At 42.2% G+C, this 13,589-nt stretch overlaps 1 protein-coding gene across 4 annotated transcripts in view; it reads left to right on the top strand.

The window, feature by feature from the left end:
* The window catches only part of SHANK3 (SH3 and multiple ankyrin repeat domains 3), a 502,635-nt gene that overhangs the window by 233,694 nt on the left and 255,352 nt on the right, over positions 1–13,589 (top strand). For all 4 annotated transcript variants that reach the window (XM_056573015.1, XM_056573012.1, XM_056573011.1 and 1 more), the window contains exon 12: positions 12,777–12,843. In XM_056573015.1, the coding sequence (XP_056428990.1) occupies positions 12,777–12,843 (67 nt within the window). The remainder of the gene's footprint in view (positions 1–12,776; positions 12,844–13,589) is intronic.

The following is a 13,589-nucleotide window of genomic DNA, read 5'->3' as shown; positions in this document are numbered from 1 at the left end:
CTCGCTCGTAGCAGTCACTATTCATAAGCCTGTAACAGTTTATGTTCACACGCTTGTAGCATCGCTAAATGTTCATACATAGCAGTTCACTATACATATGTAGGTTTATACTATTTATATCCTCATTGTAATTATGCTGTTTATACTCTCATTGCATTCATACAGGACATACGCAGTTTTTTTGCCTGTAGCATTTATATTGTCTATATGCTCATTGCATTCATGCTGTGCATATGCTCATAGTTTTATTCTCTTTATACGCTTATAGTATTTATACTGTTCATATGCTCTATTTATATGTTCATTGCATTCATGCAGTACATATGCTCATAGTGTGCGGTTTATTTGCTTGTAGGTTTTATTGTTCATGCTCATTGCATTCATGCTGTAAATACATTCATAGCTTTTATCCTGTTTATCTGCTGATAGCATTTATATTGTTCATATGTTCATCGCATTCATATACATACGCTCATAGTTTTAATGTCAGGTGCTTTTAGCAGTTACGATGTTCACTCGCTCATAGCAGTTACTATACATAAGCCCGTAACAGTTTATGTTCACAAGCTTGTAGCATTGCTAATGTTCATACGTAGTTTTTTCGCTATACATATATAGGTTCTATACTGTTCACATGTAGTATTCACTGCACATAGCTTTTATGCTGTACATACACTCGTAGCATATCGTGAATTTATACATTTGGTTACATTCTATCGGTACATACGCTCCCAGGCCTTATGTTATACATGCACTAGTACATAGCATCGTTGATGCATATTGCCATAGTTTGTTCTATGCATTTGTTTACAGTTATCTTGGTGCATATATGCGTAGCCTCCACAGTAGGCATGTTTATTATGTGCATACATTCCTAGTGTTGGATGGCCGTTGCACCTCTTGCTGTACATACATTTATAATACACAATTGCAGCATTAATATTGGGCTTACATATAGCAGCTCTACCGAGCACATATTTCTTATGCCTGCCACGGCAGCATGAGGAGAACATATAGTGGCTGAATGACACAGCCTGGAGTTTGCGGCAGCATGAGGAGAACATATAGTGGCTGAATGACACAGCCTGGAGGTGGCGGAAGCAAGAGGAGACCACATAGTGGCTTAATGACTCAGCCTGGAGTTGGTGGCAGCATATAGTGGCTGAATGACACAGCGTTGAGGTGGTGGTAGCATGAGGAGAACATATATTGGCTAAATGACACAGCTTGGAGTTGGCAGCGGCATGAGGAGACTACATAGTGGCTTAATGACGCAGCCTGGAGTTGGCGGCAGCATATAGTGGCTGAATGACGCAGCCTGGAGTTTGCGGTAGCATGAGGAGAACATATAGTGGGTGAATGACACAGCCTGGAGGTGATGGAAGCTTGAGGAGACCATATAGTAGCTGAATGACACAGCGTGGAGGTGGCAGCAGCATGAGGAGAACATATAGTGGCTAAATGACATAGCCTGAAGTTGGTGGCAGCATGAGGAGACCATGTGCCACCTACACCACCAAGTATTGATGTGATGCAAACACCTTTAAAAGGTGGAAGGGAGCAACGTATGGTCCATGGTAATCGCTGGGGGTAAACACTTCCCCTAAGGCCCTACTCTCGCCCTATTAATTCCCTTCTTGGCAAGTGTTACTCACCCTAAAAAGGGTGGCTCCACTCAGGAAACTTTCTCTGTTTCCACCTAAAATCCTGGGAAATGGCAGTGTTTGTAGGGGGAAATAGGGAGAGATCCCCCTCCACCTTTTAGGGGTATTTGCATCATATCAATACTTGGTAGTGTAGGTGGCACATGATGTTTTTTGTACACCTTTCCTTTTGTTTGATTTAAACAAAATTGTGGCTACATATATTTTCTGAATATTATTAAAAGTTACGTTTTACGTAATGCATATCCTCAATACTTACTTGTGGTCTAATGCCGAGGAATGTCTGTAACTGGGGAGCAGCACCTTAAATATGTTTTGCACTATCAATATTTGTGAAGTGTTGGTGTGGCATCATGGTCAATCTACTCTATTCATCTTCACAAAGGTCAGTCTCTTCACATTTTTCGTGGACAGACGAGTTCTCATTGGGGTTACTATGGGCCCAGCCGCAATAAATACCCACTCTGATGGCACACTACTGGCCGGGCAGGACAGCTTTTCCAAGGCAAACTCTAATAGTTGGGGCCACAAATCAAGTTTGGCTGCCCAGAAGTCCAGCGGATCTTCAAGGTGTGTTGGCATGGGCATATCAAGGTATACCACCACCTGCTGGTTCAGGCCTTGCTCCAGGTCTACCTGCTGATGATGAGTTGCTTCACTATGCGGGTGAAGAAAGCTACTCATCAGCGACTGTAGACTCAGGCTTCTGCTGATGGAGCTGGTACTGCTCCTGCCACCCCAACGCTCCCCAGCAGCCATGGCAGTGGTAGGTGAGCGCAGAGGGCCCTCCGAGTAAGACCTGCGAGAGGATGGACGATGGCGCAGATAGGCATCGGCCAACTGACTACGTAGGATGTCTCTGTAGTAGGTCACTTTGTCCTCCCTCTCAGTGGGTGTAAAAAAGTCCCCCATTTTGTGCCAGTAGCAAGGGTCCAATAAGGTGGAGAGCTAGAAGTCATCCTGCTGCCGAATGTTGACAATTCGGCGGTAACTACGCAAGCAACTGAGCATGCATCGTGCCATTTGTGCAAGTGACTCGGAGGGACTCCCTGCCTCATCTCTACTGCATACTGCCACGGTGTGTCTGGGTCCTCATTTTCGCCTTCCTCATAACCCTCAAGCTCCTCTGGCCTCTCCTGCTCCTCCTCTCCTGTCAGATGACTAAAAAAAACACCCATTTGGCGAAACCTAAACTGTGCTCCACTGTGCCCCTCCCCCTCCTCCTGCTCTTCCAGTTCAGCCGCCCCTCATGTGGCCGTGAGATGGAGGCGCCACGTCTCAATTGCCCTGTTTCCATCACGTGTTGGACGAAATGAAGCAGTGGAATGACGTCATTCATTCCGTAATCCTGGCGACTTACTAATAATGTGGCTTCCTCAAAGGGCCTGAGCAAACGGCAGGTGTCACGTATGAGCTGCCACTGGTTGACATTGAAGTTACACAGGGGAGTACCTCTATCCGCTTGGATCATCAAGAAATCGGTGATGATTTTTCTCTGTTCGCATAGTCGGTCCAACATTTGGAGGATGGAATTCCAATGTGTGGCAACGTTGCAAATCAGACTATGTTGGGTGATACCATTCTGACGCCTCAGCTCAAGGAGGGTGTGCTTTGCAGTGTATGAGTGGCTGAAGTGCATGCAAAGTTTCCTTCCCATTGTCAGAATGTCTTGCAAATGGGGGGAACACTTCAGGAATCGCTTGACAACCAGATTGAACATGTGTGCCATGCTGGACGCATGGCTCAGCCTTCCCAGTCGCAGTGCAGACAAGATGTTCTTCCCATTGTCAGTGACCATGGTGGCTGAGGACACGGTGGAGGATGAGGAGGCGTTGTTGCACACTGTCACAGGACCAACGGCCTGAGAACGTGGAGGAGGAAGCAGCGTGACCTGTCCAAGTTGGTGTTGTCGCTGTGCAGGAACCACATTCACCCAGTGAGCCGTAAAGGACATGTATTGTCCCTAACCATAGTTACAACTCCTGACGTCTGCTTGGCACTCTTCACCTCGGCTCGGCAAAAGCCATCAGTTCTCGGAAAGGTGCAGAGTCCACCACTTGAAAAGGGAGGGACTGCAGCACCAGCAACCTAGACAGGAGCACATTCAGCTTCTGTGCCGTTGGATGAGTGGGCACATACTGTTGTTTCTTGGACATGGCTTCACCGATGGATTGTATGCCAGAATGACTGACTAAAACTGGGAGGAGCAGGAGCATCTGTAGCGACAGAAGGAGGGTATGACACACAGCTCCCTTTGGCTGAGGAGGTGGAGCCTTGGCTGGCTGAAACAGGGAGTGGCGTGCCACTGGGTGATGCAGCAGGCTGTACCATCACATCAGAGCCACTGTTCTCCCAGGCCGCTTTATGGTGATGCTGCATATGTTGACGCAGGGCCATGGTGCCAACATTGGGACTCTGGCCACGCTTTACCTTCTGGCGATACATTTTGCATGTGGCCATGTTAACCTTCTCCGGATACTTGATGAAAAACTGCCACACCACCGAGTAGCCGATTCACCCACCAACAGTCTGCACTGATTGACTGCTACTGCCGCCGGCTCCAGGAACCCCTGTTTCACTACCTCCCAGGAAGATAGGTTGCCACGAAGCAGGGGGTCTACCCAGGCACGTTTGGCTCCATACTTTCCACTTCTGCCACCATACTGACTGCCAACTATGCTACCACCTTGTTGGATCAGGTGCTGCCTCACGGTCAACCTGCAACCCTCTTATCATGATGATGATGAAGCCCCTTCTGCCCCCGGCTCCCAGGTGAGATCAGCTTTATCATCATCGAGTTGTTTCTGCACTTCACCGATGTCCTCTTCAGGTCCCTCAACAGTGTCTGCTTCAGGAGCCTGAACGCTCGCAACACAACCTCCCACGCCACTCTCCTCATCACTACTTGCCCACCTAGCAGAGGAAGCAGCGGATGTCTCCTCCACTTCTTGGCTGGGCAGTAGCTGCTGACTGTCCTTACCAAATAGTGGAGCTGAACCCACAGCATAAGATACTTCTGTGGGGGTGGGAACAGCATAAGGCAGAGGCAATGGGAGGACAGGGACTGCTCCCAGGCCATGCCAACTGAGGGTTGTGTCTGAGGAACCCACCGACTGTTGACTGGGGTTCTCGGATGTTACTTGTGATGAAGTGGATGACTGTGTTAACCAATCGATGACGGCAGATTGGTTGCTGGTCGAGACACGAATGCTAGCTGATAACGGGAGCTCAGGCCTCTCACTGCGACTCCTGCTGCCACTCGTCCCTAGTCTGCTGCAACCTCTACCTGATGAATTTAGGCCTCTGCCTTTCCTCTGTGCACGTCATGGCACTTCTCTGCCTGACATACTTAGCGCGTAAATGAGGGGAATACAATACACTCCACCATGCTGAAAACAGTATTTGTCTACAACACCAGCAGGTGTGTACTTTTTGCTGGCCTTTCACAGTATCTAGGCCCTTAAGACCTTGACAGGAACAAAATAGTTCATCACTTAGATGTACATATGTGGTATGCGCTTATGAGGAGAGGACAATGTACGCTTAAAACAGTATTTGTGTACAACACCAGCAGTATACACCAGTGCTGCAGCACACAGTTGCTGTGTACTACACCCAAAATTGCACTTTTTTTCTCAATCTTACTCCCTTCCTTATCCGTGCTTCTAGGTTGGATTTGGGCTTGAGGTGAATTGCTGCTGTAAAAAAGCTGTTCTGTGTAACACACTGCTCTCTGTCCCTCTCTGTAATAGAACGCTGATGTGACTTGTAGGTGAATCGCTGCTGGAAAAATGCTTTTCTGTGCAACTCGCGGCGCTGTCTGTCACTCTCTCTGCAATAAAAGGCTGAAGTGACTGGCCGCAAGATGGCTGCCGATTATAAAGGGCTGTGACATCACAGGGGTGTCTGGGTGCTAATAGGCTGCATGCTGCATGTGATTCAGGGTCATCCCGCCTTCCCAGGGTTCCTTGCCCCATGTCCTCACATGTGGACCTGCCATTTTAGATGCCCTGGAGCCAGGTTCGCACTAAATGGAGTTTAATGAAGCGATTTGCGCAATCGAATCGTGGCGACATTCGTATTCATTGTGAATTGAATTTTTCATGAAATTCGTAACAAATTCGGATTCATCAGATTTAATTCGCTCATCCCTAACAGAGACTATGGTTGTGGTTTTAACCCCTTAAGGATGCAGCTCATTTTCACCTTAAGGACGCAGCCCTTTTTTGCAATTCTGACCACCGTCACTTTAAGCATTGATAATTCTAAGATGCTTTTACCGATTATTCTGATTCTGAGATAGTTTTTTTGTGACATATTCTACTTTATGTTAGTGGTAAATTTTCGGCGTTACTTGCATTTTTCTTGGTGAAAAATCATAAAATTTCATGAAAATGTAGCATTTTTCTAACTTGGAAACTCTCTGCTTGTAAGGAAAATGGATATTCCAAATAAATTTTATATTGATTCACAAATACAATATGTCCACTTTATGTTGGCATCATAAAATGGACATATTTTTACTTTTTGAAAAAATTAGAGGGCTTCAAAGTATAGCAGCAATTTTCAAAATTTTCATGAAAATTGCAAAATCTGAAGGGACAGATGTTACAAAACTACAACTCCCAGCATGCCTAGGTAGTCTAGGCATGCTGAGAGTTGTAGTTTGGCAACATCTAGAGGGCCACTGTTTGGGCACCACTGTAATAGTGGTCTCCAAACTGTGACCCTCCAGATGTTGCAAAACTACAACTCCCAGCATGCCCAGACAGCCGAAGGCTGTCTGGGCATGTTGGGAGTTGCAGTTTGGCAACCACTAGAAGGGCAGCAGTAAAGATCGCGTTACTGCCCCCTTCCTTCCCCCCCCCCCTCCCCACTGTCGCTTCCCTACCTGCGACGCAGTCTCCAATGATGATCGGCGGTCCCCACGGCATCTTCTGATCAGGTACCCGCCGCCATCTTCTTCCCCCCGTTCTGCCCGACATCCAGGGGTGGGCAGAGCGGGGGTTTTCAATGGCAACCCCCTGTCGTGCGCTGCCATTGGTTAGAATTAATTTCTGACTAATGGCAGGGGATAGGAGGAGATTGCAGCACTGCAATCTCGCTCCTATTCCTCAGTATGATCAGGGCTGTCACTGACAGCTCCGATCATCCCTATTTCCGGGCGATCGGGTCACCAGAGACCCGATCAGCCCGGAATAGCAGAAAATCGCATATCATATACATATGATACCAAATTAGCTTCTAAACTAGGTGGGAATCAGATAGATATATTTCTCCCCCCCCCAAAAAAAAAAAAAAAAAAAATGTTTGCTGTTGTTGACAAGAAATATTGTAAATATAATGCCGCAAAGGTTTGAATATTACTGTCCTCCTTCAATTGGGAGGCAATTTCCAGACCTCTTTGGATCCACAATGATATATCTATATTAGAAATAGAGGCTTGTATATAAGTGAGAGTAAGGTCGTCTAGAGGCATGGTTTCTTTTAATAATTTCCTAGAATGATAGATTTCCCATGCCTTCCCTGAAGCTGTCACTATTAGATTAATACTTTCAATTTTCTCATTCTTCCAACAGAAGGCTATTAATATTTATTTTAAAGTATATAGTTTGACATCTTGGGTTTCTATACGAGCCCAAGATGTAAGATTTTATTGTTCCACCGTGCTGCCAAATGTGACAGTAACGTTGCTATATAATACCCTCTCAGATTTAGGACTTCCAAACATCTAACTCATCTAAGTTCTTGTTTTTTTTCTGCCCATATATACTGTGATAATATACTATTTGCTTTTTTATTTTTTATTTGTAGATAACAAGAGGGGCAATGTCCCAAATGAATATTAAAGCTTTGGTAATATAAACAACTTAAATCCGGCCTCTCTTCTTAGGGTGCTTTGCAATACAGTTCCCGTATACGTTTTCAATGTGATGGTACTGTATGGTACCGTATTGAAAAACGTATGCATTGACTCTCCATTGAAAACCGTATGCCAAACGATGCATCAGGTTGTGTCCGTTTTGCACCCTGTACGGTTTTGTCAGTTTTTTTTCCCGTACCCAAAACTGTAGTCTACCATGGTTTTTGGTCCGGGTGAAAAACTGTACCAAACCGTATACATTTTTTTTAAACATGGGAGTCAATAGGAACCATACAGAACCGTATATGCATACTGTTCCATCCGGTTTTCACCATACGTTTTTTGACTTTACACTGGTTTTTTTTCTTGGAATTTCAATCAAACAAGGGAAACTTTATTCAAAATGGAGTGAAAAGTTAAAAACGCATACGTTTTTTTTCTTAAAAAACGGATGCAACCAGACATCATTTTTTCAAACCATATACGGTTTTTAACTGTATACGGGTTGAAATTTGTACACACGTTTTGATACAGTTTAGTCAGGTTTTGAGGAAACCGTTTTTCATCAAAAACCTGATCCGGGATATGTATTGCAAAAACGTGGTGTGAATGCACCCTTACCCAAGAAATCTAATATCTTGTTATCTATTTGGTATTCCCCACAAAACTTTTCTGGCAGCCAATAGTTAGCTTGAAACAAGATATTTATATCAATGCAGGTCCAGGAACATATTGTTTATCATTAAACAAATAACAATAAAATCTGAAATAAAATAAAATGAGTCTGTCTTGGAAAACTCATTAAAGTGTACCTGTCATTAGCAAAAACCTTTTACAGCCAGGTCCATAAATATTGGGACATCGATACAATTCTAATATTTTTTGCTCTATACACCACCACAATGGATTTCAAATGAAATGAACAAGATGTGCTTTAACTGCAGATTGTCAGCTTTAATTTGAGGGTATTTACATATGAGCCAGACGGGCTAGGAGGGGCGAAGAGAGTCCAAAGGGCTGCTGGGAGTTGTAGTTTTGAATATTTTTCTTTAAAAATTCTGCTATGGGCATTCAAAAAGAAAGATTTAATGCAAGATATGAGCCTTCTGTCTGATATATAACTGCAGATTGTCAGCTTTAATTTGAGGGTATTTACATCCAAATCAGTTGAACGGTGTAGGAATTACAACAGTTTGCGTATGTGCATCCCACTTGTTAAGGGACCAAACGTAATGGGACAGAATAATAATCATAAATCAAACATTAAATTTTTAATTTTTAATACTTGGTTGCAAATCCTTTGCAGTCAATTACAGCCTGAAGTCTGAACGCATAGACATCACCAGACATTGCTGGGTTTCATCCCTGGTGATGCTCTGCCAGGCCTCTACTGCAACTGTCTTCAGTTCCTACTTGTTCTTGGGGCTTTTTCTCTTCAGTTTTGTCTTCAGCAAGTGAAATGCACGCTCAATCGAATTCAGGTCAGGTGATTGACTTGGTCATTGCATAACATTTCACTTCTTTCCCTTAAAAAAATCTCTTGCTTTTGCAGTATGTTTTGGGTCATTCTGCACTGTGAAGCACCGTCCACTGAGTTCTGAAGCATTTTGCTGAATATGAGCAGATGATATTGTCCTAAACACTTCAGAATTCATCCTGCTGCTTTTCTCAGCAGTCACATTATCAATAAATACAAGAGAAGCAGTTCCATTGGCCGCCATACATGCCCACGCCATGACACTACCACCACCATGCTTCACTGATGAGGTGTTTGCTTAGGATTATGAGCAGTTCCTTTCCTTCGCCATATTCTTCTCTTCCCATCACTCTGGTTCAAGTTGATCTTGGTCTCATCTGTCCATAGGAATTTGTTCCAGAACAGTAAAGGCTTTTTCAGATGTTGTTTGGCAAACTCTAATTTGGCCTTCCTATTTTTGAGGCTCACCAATGGTTTCCATCTTGTGGTGACCCCTCTGTATTCACTCTGGTGAAGTCTTCTCTTGATTGTTAAATTTGACTCACATATGCCTACCTCCTGGAGAGTGTTCTAGATCTGGCCAACTGTTGTGAAGGGCGTTTTCTTCACCAGGGAAAGAATTCTTCGGTCATCCTCCACAGTTGTTTTCCTTGGTCTTCCGTGTCTTTTGGTGTTGCTGAGTTGCCTTCCTTCTTTTTAAGAATGTTCCAAACAGTTGTTTTGGCCATGCCTAATGTTTTGGCTATCTCTCTGATGGGTTTGTTTTTTTCAGCCTAATGATGGCTCGCTTCACTGATAGTGACAGCTCTTTGGATCTCATCTTGAGAGTTGACAGCAACATATTCCAAATGCAAATAGCACACCTGAAATGAACTCTGGACCTTTTATCTGCTCATTGTAATTGGGATAATGAGGGAATAACACACACCTGGACATGAAACCGCTGAGAAGCCAATTGTCCCATTACTTTTGGTCCCTTACCAGGTGGGAGGCACATATGTAATTCCTACACCGTTCACCTGATTTGGATGTAAATACCCTCAAATTAAAGCTGACAGTCTTGAGTTAAAGCACATCTTGTTTGTTTCATTTCAAATTCATTGTGGTGGTGTATACAGACAAAAATGTTAAAATTGTGTAGTTGTCCCAATATTTATGGACCTGACTGTACATATAATAGTATTATCTACATTATATAAAAAGTTTTTGATAACGACAGGTACACTTTAAAATTTTAGTTTTACACATGGTGTATCTGTGTTAATATTTGCTTCTCTATGGCAAAAAAATAAAGTATATTCAAACATTGTATCCACAGGCATACATTTGACAGGCTTTTGTCTGGGTATATGAAATTTTAATGAAATGAAAAGGTTTTGGGATTTTATTTTATTTTATAATGAGTCAGTGGTAGATATATGCCATCTCTTTTCATAGTCTGTTTTTTTTTTTTTTTTTTACATGTATCCCAGCTTTATTCACCAAATAGAGAAATAGTCTGCAATGCCAACAGTCCAATAATAATTTAAATCAATTGAAATCCCACCATAAATGAATAATCTATAGATATTTGTAGCTCAAATATTGCCATCATATCTAATATTGGATGAGATAAAAGAACTTGGATGAGACATAGCTCTTATTCAGTAAGTGCAGACTGCTGTTAGTTCTAGAGAGTAGCACTGCAGGTTGTTACAAGGACACCCGTGATGTCCCTGTGATGAGCAGATAATCTCTGCCTATCTATATAATCCTTTATTAATCTGGATTACTGTCAGTCTAGTGTCAGATCCCCTCCCACACCGTCACCATCTGTTGGTACACAGCAGTATACTGTTTATTTAGGTGTCACAGATTAATTGAAGTACTTAATAGTTTATTATATGAGGAATCAATGATGCTGAATTTTGCCTTATGACCTGTCATATGGTGGGGAGGGGGGTTCTTGAATTTCCTATTTGCATAATGAATGGAAGTGCTCTATTGGATGACTTTACAGATATTGCCTAGTCTTAGTGTCTCTGATTTGTATCTATGGTAGTGTTTCCCAACCAGTGTGCCCCCAGCTGTTGCAAAACTACAGCTTCCTGGGAGTTGTAGTTTTGCAACAGCTGGGGGGACGCTGGTTGGGAAACACTGATCTATGGTTTACATGAATGTGGTCGCTTTGGTCATCGGTTGCATGTTTAAAAGGCGACTTCAGAAAAGGCATCACATGACCTCTATAGGTAGAACTTGCTCATTACAGCTGCTTTGGTAAGGAGACTACCCATTACTAGAGAGTAGTACACACAGAAGCAGATTTCTGGATGCAGAATACCTAGAGATCAGCAAAGCTACTTAAAGGAAATGTGTCATCTAGATAGATAGATAGATAGATAGATAGATAGATAGATAGATAGATAGATAGATAGATTTATTTATTTTACTGTCTGTGAAGAGAATGCTGAAACATTTTCAGAACTGTCAGCCTCTTATAATAAATGGTCAGAATAAAAAGTGCAATATTTCAGTATTATTTTATAGACAGGAAAATAGAAAATTACTAATAACATCACCAACATTTAAAAAAAGATAAATGGATAATAATAATAACCACAATAATAGAAAACAATAATAATTATTATTTGAAAAAAAAATATATATATATATATATTATTTATGTGTTTCAACTTATACAGTAGGTCATTTTGTGATAACACCTTTCCATTAAAAAAGCCACAAGATCAAAAGAGGTGTATTGTAACATGGGATGTAATATCTTCATATTGCAACATCACACCTGCAGTGTGGCTGTGTCTCAGTAGGTTTTCTTCAATGTACTGTAGAAAATAGATTATAATGACTTAAAACAAATGCTAGTCAGAATGATGCATGCAGCAGATAAAAAAAAAAACTCAGAATGGCTCTATAAGAAATCATGTCATACCTCTAAATGATTTAATAAAGTTCTTTATTAAAGGGGTTCTCCACTAGAAAACATGTTTTTTTAAATCAGCTAATGACAGAAAGTTATACAAATTTTTTGATTACTTGCTGACACCTCTGTCCATGTCAAGAACTGTCCAGAGCAGGATAGGTTTGCTATGGGGATTTGCTCCTGCTCCGGACAGTTCCTGGCATGGACAGAGGTGTCAGCAGAGAGCACTGTGGTCAGACAGAAAGGAAATTCAAAAAGAAAAGAAGTTCCTGTGGAACATACAGAAGCTTATAAGTAGTGGAAGAATTAAGAGTTTTTAATAGAAGTAGTTTACAAATATTTTTAACTTTCTGTCCTGTTGCTTTTTGGAAACTATATGGAGCTGTACTACGAGTGTGTTCATGAGGCTTCAATGATCCTTTTGAAATTCTACATCCAAAATAGCATGAACAAGACTAGCAGTTTAATGTATGCTCTATAAGGGTATATGAATGTAATAAGGAGGAGTTCCCTGCTTAAGATTCCAGTCTGCCTGCTCAGCCAGTCACTGGTTAAGAGACACTGCTGTTGCCAGTGACTGGTTGGGGGTGCAGTTCTTGTGACCCGCCACAGAAACTAGAAAGTAGCAGTGGCGAGCAAAGACTGAGAGCCGTCAGGAATGCGGAGGATTGGTGGAGATGAGTATGGCCCCTTTTTTTTTTTTATGTTTAACGTACCCCCCCAGCCATATCTAAAAGATTTTCTGTCCCTGGACAACCCCTTTAATAAATCCTCCATGCTTTACTTTATAATTTGTTTTTGTCTTCCTCTGTTCACCTAAGTTCTGTAACCTCCCCTTTACTTTAATCACAGGTTGCTATTATCGCAGGAAATTTCGAACTTGCTGAAATCATCAAAACTCACAAAGAATCCGACATTGGTATGTGAAAACCTTGTATTCCTCATTCCTTTCCTGTGAAAGTGCTGCCAACACCATGTTATTGCATATTAGATTGTTTTCCTATGATGTTTTCCTATGAAGTATGTATGTGCAGTACCACTTGTCAAACATTTTTAATGCTTTTTTTCCACATTTTTTACAGACTTTTATACACCATTTAGCTTTACATGATATATATGCTTGATATTGGTCTTGTTTTTTTTTTGGGTTTTTTTTTGGTACATTCCCTATTTCTAACTTTAACCTTCATTTTCCATTCTGGTTCCTTGAAGGGGTACTCCACAATTTTTTTTTCCTTCAGACTTTGAGCCAATGATGCCAATCTATAATACTATGTAATATACATTTATTACATTTGTGCACTTTGTCTGGTTTTCATGCACAGCACCACTCCTGTAATTGCTGTCTCTGACCTTTCCCAGAATTCCCAGCCAGGGACAATATGTTATAAGTCACATGATCTCCAGGGGATGTGGCTACGCCACAGTGGGTGGTTATCATTACTTTAATAAATACCTTCCACCCTGCTATCCATCCACCCACTGCAGAATAGCCACACTCCCCTGGATCCCATGAGACTTATGACCTATGGACACATGGAATGCTTGGAAAGGCCAGAAACAACAGCAAAATACTTGCCCTACAGCACTTCCGGGCATGTGTCCTGTGCATAAAAACGGGTCAAAGCAGCTTACGTAGGTAAAAGAAGCTTATTACATAGTATG

This window comes from Hyla sarda, chromosome 4 (assembly GCF_029499605.1).
Source record: "Hyla sarda isolate aHylSar1 chromosome 4, aHylSar1.hap1, whole genome shotgun sequence".
NCBI lineage: Eukaryota > Metazoa > Chordata > Amphibia > Anura > Hylidae > Hyla > Hyla sarda.
Note: the sequence above shows the minus strand (reverse complement) of the source record. Positions and strands in the feature narration are given on the sequence as shown.